The sequence below is a fragment of the Nicotiana tomentosiformis genome, chromosome 4, assembly GCF_000390325.3.
Source record: "Nicotiana tomentosiformis chromosome 4, ASM39032v3, whole genome shotgun sequence".
NCBI lineage: Eukaryota > Viridiplantae > Streptophyta > Magnoliopsida > Solanales > Solanaceae > Nicotiana > Nicotiana tomentosiformis.
Window position 1 is genome coordinate 99,174,668 of NC_090815.1, and position 22,991 is coordinate 99,197,658.

Sequence of the window (22,991 nt, forward strand, 5' to 3'; positions counted from 1 at the left end):
GATAAGAGATAATAAATACTAAGTAAAAGAGTCTGTGATAGATGTAGAAGATAAGTATTGGGTTTATCCAAATCCAGAGTTTTCGACACAGAGTATATAAATATATATTTAAATCATGATAATTTTGATAAATATTAGATTCTGAACCCACAATTTTAAAAATGTAATGACTTTAATTTGCAAGAACCTAAATGTTAAACTCATCAAATAAAAATCCTAAATTCACCCTTAAAAATATCCGAGTTGAACCGTTCACCACTATCTCAAAAAGAAACGTTATTAGGCTCATTTATTCACAAAAATATGATTGCAAAGAATTAAATAAAAAATACAAGTTTCATAATTGAGGAAAATACGGTTTGGGGGGGGGGGGGGAAGGGGAGGGGAAGGGGAAGGCGAGATAGTTTTGGCTATCCTATTATTGCTAGATATTTTACTATGCGAAGACGCTTCAAAATCGAGTTTGCATTACAGGAATATGATCTATGAAACCAACTCTTAAGAATAAGATCATGAAAATAAAGACATTTTTTCAAAGGGAATGTAGATAAAAGTAGTAAATACATCACTACATTTGTTAATTTCTATAAATGAAATTACAATAACTAAATCACGTTGCTGTGAAATTGGATAAAAATAACCATATAGTATTTGTAAGCCAGATATAGCTTACCCGTTTTTTCATTTACTAAAACTTGAAAACAATTTTTAATCTGTTAATTCTCAATTTCAATGAGTTTTAATTTAATGGAAAAGATTCATCACAAATAATCTAAGCTAGTTTAAGAGAACTTAACAAAAATTTCTTTCCTTTTAATTTGAATTTGAATTGCACATACAATTATTATAGTCTAGCTTAGGCTGATTTTAAAATATATAAATGGAAAGTGAATAAAAATACATGATGATGACCGGTCAATGTTGAAGTCTCTTTCTTTTTTGTTTTTTTTCTCTGTCTACTCCAATTAGTGCCAGACTGAAAAAGAAAAGAAAAAGGAAAAGAAAAAGAAAAAGAAAAAAAGTGCCAGAGAGATGGTGCTGACGGAAAGGTCAACGAAGGGTAAATTAGTACTTTAACATACCTTAGTTTTTCATATTAAGATAATAAAGAGAGTACCCTCTGAATACTCTATAATTAGATAAATAAATCCAAAATTAATTACTGAAAATTACAGACTTTGGCGGGATATCTCTTTCTTTAATCTTAAACCCCCTCATTTTCATTATATTTCAAATTTTAACCCCTATATTTTACTGCTATTTTACGCAACAGCCAATGTCTTTTCTGCCACCTCCTTCTCTTCTTTCTAAAGATTCTCAAGGTGCTTTTTTCCTTGCATTTTAAGCTCCCCCAGATCTTAAAATTAGGTAACGCACAATTCTTTAGCTCCTTTTGACACTTATCTAACACCATTGTTTTTTCAAGATTCTTTTTTTATTTTTTTATTTTGTTGAATGTGATGTTTGAGCTTTTGAATATTGAAATATTACTGTTCATGAAGTGACGTGTGGTTTCTCTGCTGTAACTGTGAAGTGTTTGTTTCTGCAGTGAAATCTACTAACAAAAATAAAATTCTTTTTCTCACTATTTGAGGAAAAAAACAACAACAGTTGTGTAGTATTAATACTTTACTGTTTTCTTGAACTTTTGGGGGTATACTGTAAATATAGGTTTCCTAATAGATTCCCATTTCTCATTCTTGCTTTTCTTGTTGAAAAAGATCTCATCTTTTTTACTTTGGGAATTTTTAAGGTTTTTTTTGTTCCTGGGTCCAGGAATATCTTGGTTGCATTTTGTGGGGTTTAAAGTTAGGTTTTTGAATTCACATTGTTTGAATTTAGGGGTGTGGATCAGAAGAATCTTGCTGGATCTTTAAGTCACTCTGCAAAACTGGAATAGGTATTTTTGGGTTTAGCTCAATCTTGAGCTTACTGTACTTGGCCTTTATGCATTCCACTTGCAAATTTCAAGATCCGGTTTTTTATTTTTTTGGAATTTCTTCTTAAGTTGAGACTTCTTTAGTTTTTAATTGACTGCCTGTTTGGATCAATGCTAGTGTCTTATAGTTAATTATATTATAAACCTGTTATAATTAAGATGATTAGCGCATTCTCAGTCTAAATTTTAACTCTAGCTTCTTCCCTGCCTAAAATTTTACCTCCCCGTAGGCCATGCCTGAACTGTGCGATAACGGGAAATGTTCACATGCTTTTGACTTAGTTGCCTTTAATATGCTTTACTTGTTTGTACTTTGTAGTATGAATGTGTAATTTGTGGCTTTAAGTAGGTAGCTTGGTTTAATGTGAGAACTTATGTTGAGTTTTTCAAATGTCATGGCTTCTGGATTCCAATAGAAATTATGGGAGTAGAAGCTAGACTGTAATATTTAGTTTATAATCAGGACTATCATATGTTCAGAAGCCATTTCACGGGGTAATTGGATTATGAATAATTCTTTTATCTTCTTTCGGTGAATTATTGATTTTGTTTTCGTTTCTGACATCCCTACTTCTTCTCATGAATTGTTCAGTGAAACTGAGATTGATATTGCCTGGATCTGAGGGGAAATCATGGTTTGTAGCTGATGCTAGATTGGATATGCAACAATGTCGAGGAGCACTAAGTGGAAGCTTGAAAAGAATAAAGTGAAAGTGGTCTTTCGGCTTCAATTTAATGCTACTCACGTAAGATTGAACACTTTTTTTTCTTTTCAAAACTTAGTAATTTCTCGTGGCCAGATGCACCTTTGTATAGAATGCGATCATTGTTTCAGTAGCTGAGAAGTGATTTGCTTTTAGTCCTTCAGGCGGTTAAATGCTTGCTAAAGACAATATGAAATCAAAGGTCAATAATGCCTAAATACAAGATAGAGATATATCATGCAACATGTAACTCCTTGGCTTTTGCCAATTTCTTAGGATTATAGCAACAATAACATGATTGCTCTGGTATTCTATACTATGTATAACTTTGGCCTAATCTTGTGCTAATGCAGAATTTTCAAAGTCCTCCCAATCATTACCTTTTCAGTGAAGTATTAGTTACCCAGTTGACGGTACAAAAGCATATACTAGAAAAATATTTTTTGTTTAACACGTATAAAGAAAATTGTAACCATTTGTGGAAAACCAATTAGTTGATGCAAAGTTCACTGTGCTTTGTTGTACTTTTGATGATGGATTTGGTTAAAACCAGAAGTAGCCAATCTCCAGTATACATTACCATGGAGAAGCATTGACTAAAACTCGCCTTTTTGGTGTTACAGATACCACAATCTGGATGGGACAAGTTATTCATATCTTTTATCTCTGCTGACTCCGGAAAAACAATTGCAAAGACGACCAAAGCCGCTGTAAGAAATGGAACATGCAAATGGGGTGATCCAATTTATGAAACGACAAGGCTTCTTCAAGATGTCAAAAGCAAACAATTTGATGAGAAGCTGTACAAACTTGTGGTTGCCATGGTAGAATTTTGTTTTTTTTGTTAGCTTCTAGCCTTCTACATTGCTTTACTTTATCAACAAAAATGAGGAAAAAAATAGAGTTTCTAGATAGCTTATACTTGAATTCCTGGTTAACTTTTCCGACAGCTAATTTAAAGAAATTTAAACTTGTCTTTTTGTACTATCTGAGTGGATTAATTTTCCTCTTTGATGCTTTTAATTGTTTTCTCATTGAATCTGATAATACTCTCAGGGTTCTTCACGGTCTAGTATCCTGGGCGAGGCAACAATTAATCTTGCTGATTATGCTGAAGCATCAAAGCCTTCTGCTGTTGCTTTGCCTCTTCAAGGATGCAATGCGGGAACAATATTACATGTGAGGCAAATATTGCTATTCCTGGCACTTCTACTTGACCACCTTCAACATATGTTTAAATGCTGTGTTTTAAGTCATAATGATGTGCTACAACAAATTGTTCTTGGCTGATGTAAGAAAGTTATTCACAATTGGCATGTTTAATACCTGAATTAATAATTACTCTTAATTTTGTGTAGTTGCAGTGACATCCTTTTTTGTTTTCACCGTTTCCCATCTTCTCGAATTCCAGAACTACTCTTAGACAAAACCAAGGTCGCTCATGCAGCTGCAGTTATATAATATTTTCTAGGATTAGGATAATATTATATCAGCACGAATGTATGATATCTGAGCTACCAGTCAATCCTTGCCCTTCACAATTCTATTTAATGTTTACTTTTCTCTGTCAATGTCAGTTCTGAATTTATAGTTACTCATTTATATGTATTTTGTTATCTGTTTTTGTCACTTCTGTTTAATTTGTTGTTTAATTGCATGTTATATCTCCAGGTCACAGTTCAGTTGCTAACCTCTAAAACAGGATTCAGGTAGCACATCTTAACATCTAAGCCATATGATTTTTCTTATGAGCAAGTGACAGAAGGTGCATTTGCTTGCAGAGAATTTGAGCAGCAAAGGGAACTTAGGGAGAGAGGTTTGCAGTCAGGATATGATAACAAGCATGATGACTCTGGTACTGGGAAAGTCCTATTTTCCGGAGAGACTGGCCATGATCACATTGATAAGGTCTGATTACATTTAATTCTCCCTTTGTACTTCATTTAATGATCTAGAGTCTCAATTCTAGTTTTAAAATAGGTAACTACCATCAGCCCAACGTGAAAATATGATTTGAGTTTTTGATGATATAAATGTTATTAAGGTTTCTGAATCACCAAAATGTTAATTCCTAATGCACTGCAGTTGGTCAAATCAGCTTCTGTGACTTCCTATATGTTCTTCCTTGTTTGCTTGCCCTAGATCGTTGCCACGAATTACTGTACAAGGGTGCTGAATTCCTAAATATGGATTACGCATTACTGATTACTACTACCAGCTTCATTAAACCTATTAGATGACCTTGCCAATTTTGCGATTTTGAACAAATGTTGAAGAAAAATAGACCAAAATTTGTGGTCATTCAAATTACTTGATTTCCTTGGTTTTCTCTTCGTTCGGTTTGCAAATTTCTTGATCTGCTTTTTTTTCATATCTTGATTTTGGTTCCATTTGCTCTGGCGTAGGTTAGTTCAAGGGTCAGATTCAGACCAGAGGCTAAAGAACTCTCTTCTGTTGAGGAGGAAGTGGAACTAAACGAGGAATGTACTGACTTGACAGCTGGATTTGATGGCTCTTCCAATACCTCCGAGAGTCTATATGCCGAAAAGCATGATTCATCAAGTGCACATGAAACTGATAGTCAAGGCCAGCTGTCGGTGAAAGGTAATAAATCTGATAATCAAGCAACGGCCCAGAGTAGTAGTTCGGTTCATGGATGGGTGTCAGACTGCTCAATGGATAATGAACTGGCAATTGCTTATGAGGAGAATAATAGACTTAGAGCAAGCCTGGAATTGGCAGAATCATCAGTTTTTGAGCTTAAACTTGAGGTAAGCACTCTTCAAAGTCAAGCTAATGATTTGGGTTCTGAAACAGAAAAGTTTTCTCAGCTACTTACTGCTGAAATATCCTCTAGTGTGGAGTTGGCAAAAGAGGTTTCTGTCCTTAAATCAGAATGTTTAAATTTCAAAGATTGTATTGAAAGACTAAGAGCTTTGAAATCAAGCTGTCAAAATCGTGGTGGTGAAAGTGGTGTTGCTGATTCTGGCTTAGTTCAAGATATACAGCTAAGATGGATGAAAGGAATTTCAGTGGTTGAAGATAGAATCAAAGAACTTCAAAATAAAGTTTGTCTTGGATTCTATGAAAGAGACTACAGGTTTCTTCATTCGGAATTGGAGGCGTTGCTTCAAATTCTACAGGAGGTTAAACAAGGAGCAAGAGATGAGATGTTATTGCTAAATAAAGTAACATCAGTGGATATAAAGGAGACTACAGCTAGAGATTTACCCAATATTGAACAGCCTTTGTCAGGGCTTGGGTTGGAATTGGATCTTTGTACACCAGAAAATTTGCTTCATCATATTGGCATACCCCCACTGGTTACTCAAGGAAGTGATTCCACAGTTGCTATTGATGCAATGAAAGCCAAAATTTTTGATCTGGTAAGAGAATTGGATGACGCAAAGGTTGAAAGGGAAAATCTGCTGAGAAAAATGGATCAGATGGAGTGTTACTACGAAGCTCTTGTTCAAGAACTCGAGGAAAATCAGAAGCAAATGCTGGCAGAGTTGCAGGGTCTAAGGAATGAGCATTCGACATGCCTTTATACCATCTCGAGTAGCAAAGCTGAAATGGAATTAATGCGACAAGATATGAGTCAACGTATTTTACTGCTTGCTGATGAGAGACGTGATTTGGATACACTTAATAAGGAGCTCGAGAGAAGAGCTTCTACTTCAGAAGCAGCTCTGAAAAGAGCCCGCTTGAATTATTCTATTGCAGTAGATAAGCTGCAAAAGGATTTGGAGCTTCTTTCCTCACAGGTGGTGTCCATGTTTGAGACTAATGAGAACCTCATCAAGCAAGCAATTCCAGAACCTTCGCAACAACAATTCCTTGGATATTCAAATATTGTTCAGAATTTAGAAGAATATGATAATACGGAGCAGTTGCCAATTCAGGATCAACATGTAATTGCAAGGAAACTAACACTCAGTGGAGATGTCCTTACCGATGACTTGAAAAGATCACTCTGCTTACAGGAGGAGCTTTACAAGAAGGTTGAAGAAGAACTTGGTGAAATGCATTCAGTTAACTTGCACTTGGATGTATTCTCAAGGGTTTTACTTGAAACTGTGATTGAAGCAAATGCTAATGCTGGAATGATGAAGAAAGATATGGGTGAACTTGCTCAGCAGTTGGAGGCTTTGAATCTCTGCAAGGAGCAGTTGGTGGTAAGATTACAGGCTACTTTGGAAGATGTCCACAGTTTGCATGAGGAGAAAGCAAGTTGCTTCCTCAAATGTAGCGATCTTTCTCTGCAGAATCAATCTTTGGAAGCTGAACTCATGGATCTTTCAAAGGTAAACTGTCTCCTCACTGAGAAGGTCATCGAACGGGAAGCAATCATGGTGCAACACATAGCAACTCAGAATAGATATGAAGCTTGCGTGGAAGAAAATAAAGCACTCTCCGCTTCATTAAAACAGGAATCGTTGAAAAGCAGTAGGCTTCAAGATGAGATTTCACTTCTGAAGGATGATTTGCTAACCGTCAGAGCCAAATCAGAGGACTTGGCTTCCTCAAATGAAAATCTTCACGAAGATATTAGCTTTGTGCAGGGTAAGTTGGCTGGTATGTTGGTATCTTATGAGAAGGAACTATCTCTTCCATGCAATTCCTCTTGCCGTGAGTTGGAGTTCAGGGATATAAGAGGTCTCACCATGCAACTGGAAGAGGTTCAGCATAGTGCGTGTAGCAAGATTCTTCATCTTATGCAGGAGAAGCAAAATATAGAAAGTGAAAAATTAGTTGTTGAGGTATCCTTGTCTGCTAGTAGATCAGAAATAATTGCCATGAGGCAAAAGTTTAAAAATGATATACAGAGGATTGTAGCTAATTTTGATGTGTCAACTGCCCTTGTGGAGAAACTTCAGGTTGAACTTGAATCTGTGACGAATAAACTTCACCTTACCTCTGAAGTTGAAGAAAATTATGTGCAACAGAACAGAGAGCTTCTGGTTGATCTTGCTGCCTTTGAGGTCGAGTTACAAAATGTGGTATCGAAGAACGGGCATATTGCTCAAGAGATCTTGGGCTTAGACTCTGTAGCTGACGAGCTTCAGCAAAATGAGGTAACCATTTGTGAACTAAAACAAGAGAAGGAGGATCTCATGACTTCTCTACACGACAAGGCTGAGGAATTTGCCAAGCTTACTTCAGAAGTTAGTCATCTGAAAGACAATTTGAGAAGTCTGCAAAATGAATTGCAACTCGAGAGAGGTTTTAAGGATAAACTAGAGGGTTCAGTACAAAATCTTAGTTTGCTGTTGAACGAGAAGGATGGCAGGTTACTGGATTTGGAAAAGCAAATTGCTGAACTGGTGAAGTTCAGGCAACTGGCATCAGAGTTAGAGGTTGAGAAATCTAGACTTAGCCATCTTTTGCAGCAGCATGATGAGCATGCAGCAAAGCTTCAGGAAGAGTTGTCCTGTGTGTCTGGTCTAGAGTGCTCTGTGAGAGATCTTGCCTCTCAATTGAATGAGAAGGATGACAGGTTACTGGATTTGGAAAAGCAAAATGCTGAGCTGGTGCATTTCCGGCAGCTGGCATCAGATTTAGAAGTGGAAAAATCTAGACTTGATCAGCTTTTGCAGCAGCGTGATGAGCATGTGGCAAAGCTTCAGGAAGAGTTGTCCTTTGTTTCTGGTTTAGAGGGGTCTGTTCAAGAACCTACTTCTCAACTGAATGAGAAGAATGACAGGTTACTGGATTTGGAAAGGGAAAATGCTGAACTGGTGAATCTCAGGCAGCTGGCAGCAGATTTAGAATTGGACAAGTGTAGACTTGACCAACTTGTGCAGCAGCGTGATGAGCTGGTGGCAAAGCTTCAGGAAGAGTTGTCCTGTGTTTCTGGTTTAGAGAGCTCAGTTCAAGATCTTACTTCTCAACTGAATGGGAAGAATGACAGGTTGGTGGATTTGGAAAAGCAAATTGCTGAACTGGTGAATCTCAGGCAGCTGGCAGCAGATTTAGAAGTGGAGAAATGTAGACTTGACCAACTTGTGCAGCAGCGTGATGAGCATGTGGCAAAGCTTCATGAAGATTTGTCCTGTTTTTCCGGTTTAGAGGGCTCAGTGCGAGATCTTACTTCTCAATTGAACGAGAAGAATGATAGGTTACTGGATTTGGAAAAGCAAAATGCTGAGCTGGTGCATTTCAGGCAGCTTGCAGCAGACTTAGAAGTGGAGAAATGTAGACTAGACCAACTTGTGCAGCAGCATAATGAGCATGTGTCACAGCTTCAGGAAGATTTGTCGTGTGTTTCTGGTTTAGAGGGCTCAGTGCGAGATCTTACCTCTCAACTGAACGAGAAAAATGACAGGTTGTTGGATTTGGGAAAGCAAAATGCTGAGCTGGTGCATTTCAGGCAGCTTGCATCAGAGTTAAGAGTGGAGAAATCTAAACTTGACCATCTTTTGCAGCAGCGTAATTGGCAAATGGAAAAGCTTCAGGAAGAGCTTTCCAATGTTTCTGATCTTAAAAGGCATATGCTAGAAATACAAGAGTATGCCATAGTTTCTGATGTTAAGTTCACAGTTGCCATGAGCCACTGTGAAACACTGGATCTGGAGCTTGTGCAGCAGCTTAAATCGTCAGATGGGTCCATTGCCGAGCTTCAGAAGAAATGCCATGATTTACAGACCAAGTTGAATCAATGCCTTGCAAGTGAGGCTTGTTCAATTCAAGAGAACAAGGAGTTGCTAAGAATTCTTTGTGCTGTTAGATCTGATTTTGAAGCTTCTATTGCTCAAAGTAATGTTCTTTCAGATGCCAAGAACGTTAGCACAGTGAAACTTGAGGAATACAAGAAGCAGATGGCAATGTTGGAGGATTCTCTCCTCGAGACTAATAATTATCATGCTCGAGAAGTGGAGAAGTTGAAGTACATGCTGGCAAATGCCGAAGAAGAAATTAATCACTTGTTACTCTCCAAGGAGGAACTGGAGATCAAGGTGATTGTGCTCCAAGGCAAATTAGATGAACTGCACCCCTACACGATTTTACAGGAGAACAACAGAGATGAAATGGTCACCTTACAGTTACAGTGTAATGAGCTTACCCACAAGTGTAAAGAGCTAAGTCACAAGCTCTCTGAGCAGGCCCTGAAGACGGAAGAATTCAAAAATTTATCCATCCATTTGAAGGAGCTTAAGGATAAGGCTGATGCAGAATGTCTCCGGGCTCGCGAGAAAAGAGAATCTGAAGGACCACCAGTTGCTGTGCAAGAATCCTTGCGAATTGTTTTTATTAAAGAGCAATATGAGTCAAAATTCCAAGAGTTGAGGCAACAAGTTTCCATCTCCAAAAAGCATGGAGAAGATATGCTTTTGAAGTTACAGGATGCATTAGATGAAATTGAAAGCAGGAAGCGATCTGAAGCTTTGCACTTGAAGAAGAACGAAGACCTAGCTCTCAAAATCTTGGCGTTGGAATCCGAATTACAGTCTGTGCTTTCTGACAAGCGTGAAATAATCAAAGATCATGACAGAATAAAGGCAGAATTGGAGTGTGCTTTGCTAAGTCTAGAGTGTTGCAAGGAAGAAAAAGACAAACTTGAAATATCTTTGCAAGAACGTGTGAGAGAGAACTTCAGAATTGCAGCTGAACTTACTTTGACTAGGGAGCAGCTGGAGAATGTCACATCTTCTATTGTATCTAAGAGAGAAAATGGCCAGATGGACAAAGTTGAGGTTGACCCTGACGAGTCAAATGTAAATCCTCATCCGGATGCCATACCTGAACAAGATTCATCTGATGCCCAGAATGTCAAGAAAACAACCTCATTTATGGATGGTAGAAGTGAAGAATCAACTTCACCAGTGAAACTTCTACTCACTCCGGTAAGCACTCTAACAAGAACTAGAACTAATGTGGTAGTTAATGCAGAATGCTTTTTTCCCCCTTTTGAGAGAAGGTAAGTATGTAGTTGATGTGGAGTGTTTTCCTGAAAACCTTATTTAAATACGCTCTTTTGGGCTACATAAAGCAGTCTACAGGGTTCACTCAACAAATGTGGTAATAAACATACCTATGCTATCTACACCCGCCAAGTATATAGTAAATAAATCCACCAACCCACCTTGTCGTGTGTGTGAGTCTATAAAAAGCCAGTGTTAGTTTTCAAATGTTATTATTTCATTTACATTTTATCTATGTACGAAACAAAGAACAGGAAGAAACAGCCCATCGTTTCCTTTGCATTTGCAAGCTAGCATCCCTGATTTTATAAATTTTTATAGTCTTCAATAGCTATCCAAGCCTGTGAGACTTATCCTCAACTTTGCTGGAAAACCATCTAGGATTTTGCATGGCATAAAAGCATAACCAACTTGTCAAGGAATAAAAGGTATTAAGACATGATCAATGCTAGCTAGGACCTAGGGTACATGGAAGGAATAGGAAGAGTTATAGCTTTAGTTAAAACTTGCAATTTAAATATAGAAACAAAGGAAGCAGTACATAAAATAAAGAGATTCCTTTCCATTCTGTGCATTACACTTTTCTTCCACATGGATGGAAGTCACATAGCCCATCTATCCAAGGCATGTAAAAATTGTAGACAAATTTAAATAAGGAAAGAAAGATGAAAGACCTGATAGTTTAATATTTGAGTTTAGGTGTATATGTTGGTGGGCCGACAAGTTATATACCTATTGGATTTCTAGTTTTAATCTAGTGAATCTACACTTTCCTGGCTGGATGACTTCAGTGGTTAAATCAATCTGATTCTGTAAATCCCTGCTCTTGCATTTCATCCCATAGAATCCTTTGGTTTTTGAAGTACTTGTTTTCTTTTCATCTTTTAACAGGTTGCTGCTTCAACACCTTTTGAAGGTTACTCACCCCCAAGCAATGGAAGGCATATAGATTTCAGCGATGAACTGTTTGGAAGCAGGAATTTGAGGTCTAGCATGGAACATTTACACGAAGAGGTATTCTTTGAACTTACAAATTTATTGATCCAACTTGGATGGCAACAATCAAATTACAAATTATATCTGGTGGTGCCAATAGCAATTTTTTTTTCTTTTACTTGCGCTGCAGTTGGAAAGGATGAAACGTGAAAACTCTCTCATTCCTGAGGACCAACATTCTGATCCAGGTTTTGAAGTTTTTCAGAGCGAACTCGTGCAATTACACAAGGTATACTGAAGTGACTTGTATATATTATAGTTAAGAAGGAACTACACCTTTTGCTTTTTGCCTTTTAGATGTAAATATTACAGCACCTTCTTAGTGCTGATTTCAATGAAAATGACCTCTTTTACGGCTCAAACAAAAAAGGTTAACTTGTATATATTACAGTTGAATATTTCATTGTGCCTCTGATCACTGTTTGTCGTGATTCTTAATATGGAAGGCAAATGAAGAGCTCCGAAGCATGTTCCCAACATTCAAGGATATAGCTAGCACTGGTAATGCACTAGAGAGGGTACTTGCACTGGAAATTGAGCTTGCTGAAGCATTGAAGGCAAAAAATAAGTCTAGTATGTTCCAGAGGTAGGATGTTGCAATTACTTCATCATTGCCTGCTTAATTACCCCTAGCAGATACTTCATTCTGCCATTTTCTTTTACTCAATTTTTTTAGTACATTTTTCCATTTGTGATTGAACAAAACAACTGCCACGTTGCCCCTTGCTTAATTTTGGGCAGGGCCGGGGGAGGGCCGCACCCAACGGGGTGTGATGTAGACAACCTACCCTAATGCAAGCATTAGTGGATGCTTCCACGGCTCGAATGCGTGACCTATAGAGCACAGGGAGACAACTTTAACCTTTTTGATTTTGCATGTTGCTAAACTGATTCTTCCAGTGCTAACAATTGTGATTACTGTTTATGATAGATCCATTGCTGCAATTCTATGCTAACATCAGATTGTGTTTTCCTCATACTTGCTACTTTATTCTCTATTCTTTAGGAAAGAATAATATTTTTCATGTAGCTGATTGACGGGCGATGATCTCAAAATGGCTTTCTGAACACTCCTTCCATAGCTTCTAAATAGTACTGAGAATTACTGATGAAGTTCCAATAATCCATATATTGAACTGTGCACATAATAAAATCTGTAAATCATGTTCTACAACAATTCCTTGAAGCATTTCCTAGGTTTATCTACCAAGACACTAATAATAACTATTTTCTTTGATCTGCTTGCATGACAATGAGCAGCATCCAAAGCTACCAAATCATCCGTTTATGTGTTAAACTTGAAAGCTTACTAGAGATGTAACTCTTTAGAAGTGTTTTGCCGTTATTGTTGTCACAATGAAAATGTGATGATACTTCATCGTTAGAATAAATTACAAAGAAGTGACAGTTTGGTGTTTATCTATGCTTCAGTTCGTTTCTGAAACAACATAGTGATGACGAAGCAATCTTCAAAAGCTTCAGAGATATTAATGAGTTGATCAAGGAAATGTTGGAAATCAAAGAAAAGCATGTAGCTATGGAGAATGAACTTAGGGAGATGCACGATCGGTACTCCCAGCTAAGCCTCCAGTTTGCAGAGGTTGAAGGCGAGAGACAAAAACTGAAGATGACACTCAAGAATGTCAGAGCATCTAAGACGAAGCTCGTGCAGCTAAATCGTTCCTCATCGTCCATAGTAGACAGTCCATCATAACCACTCTTTGAATCCATTTCTTGATAAGCTCTCTGTGAGTAGATGCCAACACGTCTCATGTTAGCGCTATAAGTTGGTTCAGTTTTATGGACTGGCTTGCCAAGGTAAGCTCCAAATATTGAGGAACCAATCCTGCAAGCTGCCTTGCTTCTATGTAAATGCGAAAATGTGGCTGTCAAATTTTGTCACCCTTTTAAGTTAAGTGTAGATCTAGATATCCCATAAATTTAGCCTCATTTCCCCTTCTTCCCATTTTTACCTGTATTTGGCTGTAATATTATGTATAGAAATTAGATTATCCTGTAATTAACACCGCTGCTCCTACTTTAAGCCGTGTAAGAGGCATCAAAATCTGTCATACTGAGCTGCTTTGTCTATAATTGTGAAGATTTCCCTTCCAATGTAGGCAACTCCCTGTGATACAGCTTACACATTGTAATGTAAGCTGGAATTTGACTTACATCTTGTTACTAGAGCAGACGGAAATAAGACCAGTTTGGATTTAAGTTTTAACACCCAAGGGTGGCGTAATGATCAGTGATAAGGTAACGACCGTATCCTATGTAGAAATAACAATAACTAATCATATCGTACGTGGAAATAACTACGTCAATTCCAAACAAGTTGTGGTTAACTCTATGAATCTTCATTTTCCATATTTTTCCAAGCAATATATTGGCATAGTCGATTTGATGCCATAGACAATGGAGCTTCAATAACAGAAGAAATAGCGTAACAAGGTACAAATGCCTGAATTTGGAATCAAATGAAATCAAACCATCTATGATTTTTAACAGCTCTTTTGGTTCGTTTGTGCTTGTAACTAGTTTGCCCCCAATACCAATACCCCCACCTGGAAAAGAAAGTAAAACTTTTACATCCTTTCCACAGAAGTTCCTACACAGCAATGGCACCAATCCCTTTTTGCCTTCTAGATTACCAAGCTGAAATCTAAAGGTAAAACAATGAAAAGAGAAGGAAAAAAGGTAAAAGCAAAGAGCTTCAATGATATTTGAACTTCAAATTTCGTCATTTCACATCTTGGATTCCACTAACGTTCAAGATTACTTCTTAAAGCATCCAAAAGTTCCGCTACTGAAAAATCCATGAGCTATGGGATCTTACTAAACATGGCGTAATTCTTATTATCTGGTCAGATGGATCACAATATTGTGCATCCACAGCTGCCTTTCTTCAGGGAATCGTCCTGCAGTTTATCTGTGACAAATGCATAAACAATTTATTCAGTATGCTTCAGTGTGGGAAAAAAGGAATCATAAGAAGGCTCAAACAAATGGATCATAGACAATGAATATATTTTTCTCCTAAACATGTGAAATGCAAAACCAGGCAGACAAATCTATGCAAGTCAAGAAGCTCTCAAGTACTTTTCCAAAAAGCTTCATGCAGGTTGCGCACAGGAATGATCCCTAACTGTATTGACAATTTAGTTAACTGGTTTCGCTGAAGTCTGAACACTTATTGAACAGCACAATGACAATCATAAGCAGTACAAAAGAAAAGACCACCCCCCCCCCCCCCCCCAACAACCGAAGGGAGTAAGTGAATCCGGTTGAGAAGTCAAATTGGAGCTGTCATCCTCAGCACGTAAAGGGCAGCCCGAAGCATCCCACAGGGTTCAGGGAAGGGCCGCACCCCAAGGGGTGTGATGTAGGCAAGCAAAAGAATTTGTCATCCTCAGCACGTAGACAAGCTAAAAGAATTTATCACCTAATACTTACTCTCTGTACTAATTTTTTAGCACGTAGACAAGCTAAAAAATTGTTACTGTATCCAACAGAACTTACAACAAGTTATGTCAACAGAAAAATGAGTGTTAAATTAACCAGTTCTAAATCAGAAGGTGTCATCTTTTGGGACGGACAAGGGAAACGGACCAAGTACATTACGAGGGAGGGAGTATTATCTTCTAGACGATGTAAATAAAATATAGCAATACTGTTAGTCAATAGCTTTTTGATACTTTCAGATAGGATTTGCTTTGCGCATCATGATTTTATATCTTCTATCGCAAGTGAAACAAAAATAGACTTGGATGAAGGAATGTGAAAAAAAAGGACAATGTAATTAAGCTGTTATAGCTAAAGATTTTCACAAAGGAATGTCAAGAAAGGATAAGACAATCTGAGCAGTTATACTAGTTGATGCTCTTATTATGAGTATCCTCAATGGGACATGAGCTACAGGCGATTACTGACGGCCGTCCTACTATATTCATGTACTTCAAAAACGAGTACATGATATAATTAAAGCATCTATCTGATACACAGTCACCATGATCTGAGTACCGAGAATAACAAAAAGTGTAACTTACCACTGCTTTTGTCATTCATAGGAGGGCGTACAACAACATGCATAGTTATGACACCTCCTGGTACTTCAGCAACTGGAAGTCTGGATTCACCAAGTGTTTTATTATTCTCAAGTATCCTTCCAGCATTAATAAGCTTCACATCATTTATTGTCTTTGGCCCATAATCTTTATCTGCCAAATTGAGATCTTCTGTTAGCAAAGAGGATCCTAGCTGACTAAACGAGTAGTTAAATTAAGAGCAGCACATTCGTGATTGCCAGATTTAAGTTTCTTCTAAAATAAAACATTCAAGCCACTGATCAAAAAGCACGGAATATGTTGCCATGGAAAAACCAAAAGGGAGAAGGAAAAAACACCCCCCCATCATATTATGCGCTCCTTTTGTAGCTTTTTAAGACAGGTCTTAAAATTAATGCATAACAGTAACAGATGAACAAATGGTAACATCCCACCTTATTGTCGTTGGAGATTCGCAGTCTTTTCATTAGTTTAACTAACAAAAATAAAACACTTTTTATTTGGATTTAAAGCAAAAGAAGTGGGATGACAGAAGGTATCCCTCCACTTTCATCAATTTGCAATTATTGGCAAACAGGTTATGCAAATACTAATAAAGATGATCTGGAAATGACAAGGAGGATCCAAATTCTAGAGCTAATATTGTCACAGGAAAGGTTAAGACCTTGAAGTTGTTTAAGTTCATTTTCTTAGCAGGTATGTTTGCATATATGTACTTAAAGTGGGTACGCTTCTGGGGAATCTGCTGCATATGCTCCAAGGTTCACCAGTGAGACGCAGAAAGCCGCGCAGTGAGAGAGGTGTGGTTGGATCTTTTTCCCTTACTCCTACTCATAAGTATATCCCGTAAGAGTTCTATAGTGTCTTCTATGTATTTCAGTATTATGTGTTTGTATTTTAAATGCTTCAATAGTCAAAACTTGGACAGCAAGTCTATGGAGTCTGAGGAAGCAAGTTTGACAAACAATTGCTTCCCTGCTCACATCCTTGCTTGATGCCCAAGTAATTGTTCTTATAAAATGCATGTTAACCCTCAAGTTGCAGAAAACATAATATTTCAGAAATATATTTAAAATCTCTCTCTCTCTCTCTCTTCTTGACCTCATTCATCTCTGCATTTTTTCTCAGCTTCTAAGCTGGAAAACCTCAATTCCCCTGCATATACTTTTGCCAATATTATCATCCCTCTCGTTGTCAGTTCATATCCAGGACAAAAGAACCTACTCTCTTTGTTTGGTATTTGAGGGGTCAGCATCATGTCAAATGATGTGGGAAAACCTTCACTCGGGAAGCTAACTGATAGTCAAAGGGATGAGTTGCTACTGCAGTTAGCTGAACAAGTTCAGAATCTAAAAACTCGTGTGAGAGCGCTTGAGTTGCAGAACTCGAAGCCACCAACTGATTTATCAGTGAATGGAAAAAAGGAATCTGTCCAAATTGTTTCACATGAAAGACCAGAGGCCGCAGAAGATGTTCAACAGCTTGACCAACCAACTAACCCAACTGAAAAAAGAGTTGTGGCAAAAAGGCCTCTGCAGATGCCTCAACCACCATCAAGTCGACCTTTACTAAACGGACCCCTCAATGAAAATCAAGGTACTATGGGGAACATCAGAAAGAAGGTCAAAATGGACTTACCAGATTTTGATGGAAAGCTCAATCCAACTATATTTGCCGATTGGCTATCAGCTATGGAGGACTATTTTGACTGGTATGACTTGTCTGATGAGCGGAGGGTTACATTTGCTAAAATGAAGCTAACTGCTCTTGCAAAAGAGGTGGTGAAGTCCACAAGTAAGAATCCTAATGTATTGTAAGCTTATTTATCAATGTTGTGAATTAAAAGAGATTTCCTTTCAATTATTCAAATATAGTTGCCATTGATTAAACTTCACATTCTTATGTAACAGATATGACAAATATCAAGCATTAAGGCAGACACCAGAATTAATTATAAATGAATTCAACAGGTTAAGAATATTCACAAAAAAATGGCACATGGAATGAAGGGATATCTCAAAACAATCAGGAGATGTAATCAACCAATAGTAGTCAAGAATACGCAACTAAGGGGCAGAAGTATGTAAGATTATCAAAAACTCAATAAACTGATGATCCATATAACCACCATAGGACAATTGCCTCTGCTATATATATTCAAGATCAATATAAGGATAGAGGTCGTATACGTGTGTTACTTTTTCGTTAATCGATATGCAGCAGGTCTATACTGGCGTATTATTTGTCCACGAAACATTGACTTTCCGAGCTTAAATTCAATAAGCGGATCGTGGTGGCACAAAGGATGAAAAGATGGAACATAAAGAGTAATCAGGTATATTCATTCTCTTAGCAAACTGGCATCAAATTATTGAAATGGTAAGTCGAAAGAAAATCCATGGTCCCATTCCATATATCCCTTGTTTAGAATCTTTCACTTATGATCGAAAATACAAGGTGTTTAACTTTCCTTAAATGGTCAGTTTCATAAGGCAGAAACTCCAGTCAATACAACAATCAGCTGAAACCATTTCAAAAAAATCACAAAGTACTCATTTAAGTTCATACACTACCTTCCCCCTTGGTCCAAGATAGAATAATAGCAAGAAAATACAAGGACAGGAAACTGCTTATTGTCAATAGAACAAAATATGTTCACTCTTAAATGGAAGCACTAAATTTCAAATTGCTAACACAAACACCAAAATATCCAACAAGCAAACAAATTATGCACTTAAAGAAAAAGACTGGATTTAATTTTTTTTAAAAAGTACTATTCTTAAATTGGATCAAACTGCTCTAAATTAACATAATAAGTAAAGATAGAGAAAATTTACAAACCTTTGGGCCACTGAGCAATAATCTTTTCTTTAAGAGTATCAACTCTGGTGTTGGGCATATACTTATTGGGTCCAATATCACTGCCATCAGCAAGCCTGAATTTGATCTCTATCAACTCTTTTGCAGCCATCTCTCTAAATCAATCTCTCACAATTATCAAATATAATCCACCACACAAATCAATTCCCACTTCAAAGGACAATCATGGGGTAAAAAATTCCAAGAAAATCCAACAAATCAAATGCTTAGATTAATAAAAGACCCACTTCAAACTTCTCACAACCAGACCCAAATCCAAGAAAATATCAAAAATAAACTTTTTGATTCACCCCCTATTTTTCAAAATCTAGAAAAACCCAAATAGAAATTCACTAAAAAGATTGCAACTTCAAATTCAGAAGGAAAAAAAGTGGAAAACAAAGTGATTGATTTCAGAAATGGATCAGATTTTATGGGAAGTCTTGGAAAAAGTTTTAAGAAATGAATATGAGGAAAATGAAGAATAGAGTGAAAAAGAAGATGAATGAATCTAAACTAAGGCGTCAGCTGAAAGAGTGAGAAACTTGTTTGTTTCTTTGGTGCTATAAATTGCTTGATGTTGAAAGAAAGAGAGAAAATGAAAAAGAATCAAATTGGAAAGTTTACAATGTAAGAGTATTTAACAGGGAAAAATCTAATGATTTGGAAAGCGACACTTCTTACTTCGTCGGTTCCCTTTTCGGCATGCAGTAAAACTGACTTACAAGCCGACGCATCCCAGAAATTGGTTAATTACCACCAGATCCTTTGGGTTTTGGATTTTGCATTACCAACCCTGTCTCCAAATATTTCTTACATTTCTTAAGGAAAAAGAAAAGCATTTTGAGTAGGAAATATGATGCTCCTAATATTTAGTAACATTTAAGAGTTAAGAATAAATAAATTTTGTTAACAATGTCAATATTTATTTTACCACTAAAATTACAAGAAAAAAGAGAGTTTTTGAATTATAGTTGGAGCATTGCAATTTAACTTGATACCAGTGGCAAAGTTAGGAATTTCCTCAAGGGTATTCAAATTTAAAAGAAGCGAAATATTTTTCCTACAAAGGGTGTTCAATATGTGTTATATACCTCTAAAACGTAATATTTTACCTATGTACACAGTGTAATGTTTCGACGACGGGTGGTCAATTGACCACCCTTATGACCATGTGGTTTTGCCACTGCTTGATATTATCATTAAGTGAGCGTTTGGACATAAGAATTGTAAAATTCCGGGAAAAAAGGTGAATAATTTTCAAGTAAAAATGGTATTTAAAAGTTAGAGTTGTGTTGGAACATGAATATATTTTTGGGTTATTTTTGAATTTTTATGAGTGATTTGAAGTGAAAATTTTGAGAAACATCCTTTTGGAGTTTTTCAAATTTTTGAAAAATTTCGAAATTCATTTTCAAGTGAAAATTAAAAATTTTATGGACAAATGTTGATTTCGAAAAAAGTAAATTATTTTTTCAAAAAAAAAGGTGAAAACTTTTGTATGGCCAAACAGCCCCTAAGTAAAGCCAGCTGACGATATATTTAAGGTAACCGAATATCTCAAATATCTTTTTTCGTTTTATATAAAATAGCAAGTCAAAATGGAAATACCTTTCTTTTTATCATTTTAGTTGCTTATCAATGGTGAAGAGTGGAACATTAAACATAGTTTTGCCCGATATCAATGTATCTTTTTAATTTATTGTACTCCTAATTCTTTCTCAGTCGGACTTGAGCAAAATAGTAGAACAAGTATTAATAACAAATAAAAAAACCTTTCACATCATTAATATTTCTATACTAAGTTATTAATATTCTTGTAATCCACCATTGAGACTAACACAAACAATTGGTAAACCCGTTACTCACTATCCTTCTCCATTTACATGGATCAAATATATGTCATTATAGATGATATGGTAGCCTCATTAAATTATCGATTATACTATTAGAAATCACAAAAATACTCACTCACCTTACCCGGTTATGGTTCATATTTATTGCTTGTCTATTTTTTTAAAAAATATCCAGGATTGAATTACTTCTATTTCTTTTGGTATCTGAATTAGGTAAAAAAATCTCCAAAACTTCTCCTAGAAATGATCCATTAGTTCACAAATTGCCTAAATGAAGTCAATTCAAACGTGGGATGTGACTCGGTATTAAAGATTACGTATAAAAAGTTGATAAAATTAGTAGATGTGAATCCAATTTTAATTTAAAAAAATATGAAAAACTATTGCACTTTTTAATCATAACAAAGCAATAGAATCCAATGCGGAGTAATCAATTTTTGCAATGTAGTAAGTAGTCTCAAACTCATTTTGACAAATAAAAGATAACAAAATGAAATGCTAAATTGTTTACAAATGATATGGACTTACTTATAAGATATTCCTAAACTTTAAAAATTTCTCGAGTTTTCTACTGTTTTAAAAGTAAAAGGGCATTGTTTCCTCATCGCAAAAGATTGAGGAGTTAACTAGAAATACAAGTAAAACTAACTAGTCAGGAATATTCAAATGAAACTGATAATGTATACTATTATACTTGGGCGGCATTTGACAGCTTCCGAATTAGATTCAACAACTCAATAGAAAGTTTGGTAAATATAGTACTTAGACAACTAGTTCGTAGTATCTTGAACAAGTTGCCTCCAACGTTGTCCCACTTTTGCCCGCAGCCTTTGAAGTTTGTAGCAATAAATATTTTTTTGGGTTTCAGTATTGAGGTCAGCTTAAATTTGGACTTGCCGGAAAATTTTGCATTTGGGGATAATGTGATATTTATCAAAGGCGATTATATATTTAGGGCTCAAATTTAATAGTGGAGTTAGGATTTTCATTAAGAAATGTCAAAATATATAAGGTAAATATATGAAAAAATCAAGGGGAGTCAACATATAGTCTATATATACGTATTAAAAAAAATTACCTATCTAAGTGTATCCTTAATATAAGGTGACTCCGCTGTGCTCGAACTCGAAATCTCTGATTAATAATGAAAAAATGTTTACCGCTCTATTACAACTTTTGTTGGTGTAGTGCTAAATATTTAAAAGTGGTTTATCTCATCATTTTTGCCAGATGATATAATTTAGTAGGATTTAACTTATTTATATCGACAGTATAAAAAACTTTTACACTATCAAGTAATACAACTTGTTGGAATTAATACAATATACTGTATTAGTGTTTATTAGTTAAATTCAGGTAGGTAATTAACGCGCATGGGGTTTGAGCAAGTCTAGCCATCCGAGAGTGTACCTTTGACTTGCAACCAAACAACCCCTTAGGCTATCTCCAACCCTTACCTCCATTTTCTCCTCCAAAATGGAGTAAAGTTACTCCAACCATTACTCCATTTTTCACTACAAAAAAGAATATTTCATTTTATATTCTTCTCTCTCTTCAATATTATATTATTATCTTTTATTTAAATTTTATTTTCTTATTTCTATTAAAGAAATTCTATCTTTTTTTCTTTTTTACATATTCATCACATATAATTTAATATAAAATTATTTTATACCATAAATTTTTAAATAATATAATTTATAAGCAAATATTATAGATTCTATATATTAATGGATAATTTAAATAAAAGTGAAATCATTGAGATGAAAGATAATTAAATACATATTACATTATGGTAAAATTCATATTAAATATTACATAAATATTCAACTTCCACCTCTAGTATACTCCCATAAATGATCTATTAATGCATTACGAAGTGCAAAATGAGCATCTTTGTCCTTCATTTTTTTGTGTCGAGCTAAAAATTGCTCAAATCGATGATTTTTATCTACTATCATTTCTACCGTTGGAGGTGGACATTCCCAATCATCATGAATTGGTGCATTAAGATCACGTTCATCCTCTATTATCATGTTGTGCAGTATAATACATGTAGTTATTATATCATGTAACACTTCTTTTCTCCAAAAACGTGATGGTCCTGCAACAATTGCGAAACGAGCTTGCAAAACTCTGAATGCACGTTTAACATCTTTTCGACATGATTTTATATTTGCACCATTCATTTTTTGAGATGATTATATATTTTTTGTACAATTATAACTTATAATAAAATTAACTTACAATTTTACATAAAAATAATAAATGCACGAAAATTAATTTATCAAAATTATACGCCAAAGTTAAGATGTAAAATTAATATTATAATGATATTACATAAACATAATTAGGTATATATAAAGAGATAAATTAAATGAGTTAAATAATAAAATAATGATGAATAGTAGTGGAGGAGATGAATAGTGTCACTCCATATCTGGAGTAACACTATTCATCCCCCATTTTAAGGGCAAAAATAGGGGAGCATTGGAGCCCCATTATGGCAAAAATTGCCCCCATTATGGAGAAATGGGGGAGGGTTGAAGATGCCCTTATAGTAATTATATTTTTAAGTATTTGGTATTTGTTCAAAACTTAAGTTATCTAGGCAACAATAGTTATTTGCAAATATAATATTTTTG

General features: G+C 35.8%; 3 protein-coding genes across 6 annotated transcripts; 1 reads left to right on the forward strand and 2 right to left on the reverse strand.

Moving 5' to 3' along the window:
- Positions 1–1,233: 1,233 nt before the first annotated feature.
- On the forward strand, positions 1,234–13,679 carry LOC104109934 (uncharacterized). Of its 4 annotated transcripts, none has more exons than XM_009619327.4 (12): positions 1,242–1,368; positions 1,843–1,900; positions 2,532–2,685; positions 3,267–3,467; positions 3,700–3,822; positions 4,315–4,352; positions 4,425–4,551; positions 5,049–10,490; positions 11,460–11,582; positions 11,695–11,793; positions 12,011–12,150; positions 12,996–13,679. In XM_009619327.4, the coding sequence occupies exons 3-12, from the start codon at positions 2,608–2,610 to the stop codon at positions 13,276–13,278; spliced, it is 6,654 nt and encodes a 2,217-aa protein (XP_009617622.1). In that variant the 5' UTR covers positions 1,242–1,368; positions 1,843–1,900; positions 2,532–2,607; the 3' UTR covers positions 13,279–13,679. The 4 variants fall into 4 exon arrangements, with proteins under 4 accessions (XP_009617623.1, XP_009617622.1, XP_009617624.1 ...); XM_009619329.4 differs by lacking the exon at positions 1,242–1,368 and adding an exon at positions 2,356–2,434 and having other exon boundaries at positions 1,411–1,900; XM_009619328.4 differs by lacking the exon at positions 1,843–1,900 and having other exon boundaries at positions 1,234–1,368.
- A 287-nt stretch (positions 13,680–13,966) lies between these two features.
- Positions 13,967–19,243, reverse strand: LOC104109933 (membrane-anchored ubiquitin-fold protein 3-like). The gene is made up of 3 exons (XM_033659636.2): positions 18,473–19,243; positions 15,614–15,784; positions 13,967–14,496 (listed from the first exon to the last, which is right to left on the reverse strand). The coding sequence occupies exons 1-3, from the start codon at positions 18,600–18,602 to the stop codon at positions 14,441–14,443; spliced, it is 357 nt and encodes a 118-aa protein (XP_033515527.1). The 5' UTR covers positions 18,603–19,243; the 3' UTR covers positions 13,967–14,440.
- A 2,929-nt stretch (positions 19,244–22,172) lies between these two features.
- Positions 22,173–22,535, reverse strand: LOC138910214 (uncharacterized). Its single transcript, XM_070201438.1, has one exon. The coding sequence runs from the start codon at positions 22,533–22,535 to the stop codon at positions 22,173–22,175; it is 363 nt and encodes a 120-aa protein (XP_070057539.1).
- Positions 22,536–22,991: the final 456 nt, after the last annotated feature.

Coding starts and splice junctions, on each gene's coding strand:
- LOC104109934 (XM_009619328.4), top strand. CDS start 2,608: ATGTCGAGGAGCACTAAGTGGAAGCTTGAAAAGAATAAAGTGAAAGTG. Junction 2,686..3,266: donor TTCAATTTAATGCTACTCAC/GTAAGATTGAAC, acceptor TTGGTGTTACAG/ATACCACAATCTGGATGGGA. Junction 11,794..12,010: donor AACTCGTGCAATTACACAAG/GTATACTGAAGT, acceptor TTAATATGGAAG/GCAAATGAAGAGCTCCGAAG.
- LOC104109933 (XM_033659636.2), bottom strand. CDS start 18,602: ATGGCTGCAAAAGAGTTGATAGAGATCAAATTCAGGCTTGCTGATGGC. Junction 15,785..18,472: donor TATTGCTCAGTGGCCCAAAG/GTTTGTAAATTT, acceptor TCAATTTGGCAG/ATAAAGATTATGGGCCAAAG. Junction 14,497..15,613: donor TATGAATGACAAAAGCAGTG/GTAAGTTACACT, acceptor CATTTGTCACAG/ATAAACTGCAGGACGATTCC.
- LOC138910214 (XM_070201438.1), bottom strand. CDS start 22,535: ATGAATGGTGCAAATATAAAATCATGTCGAAAAGATGTTAAACGTGCA.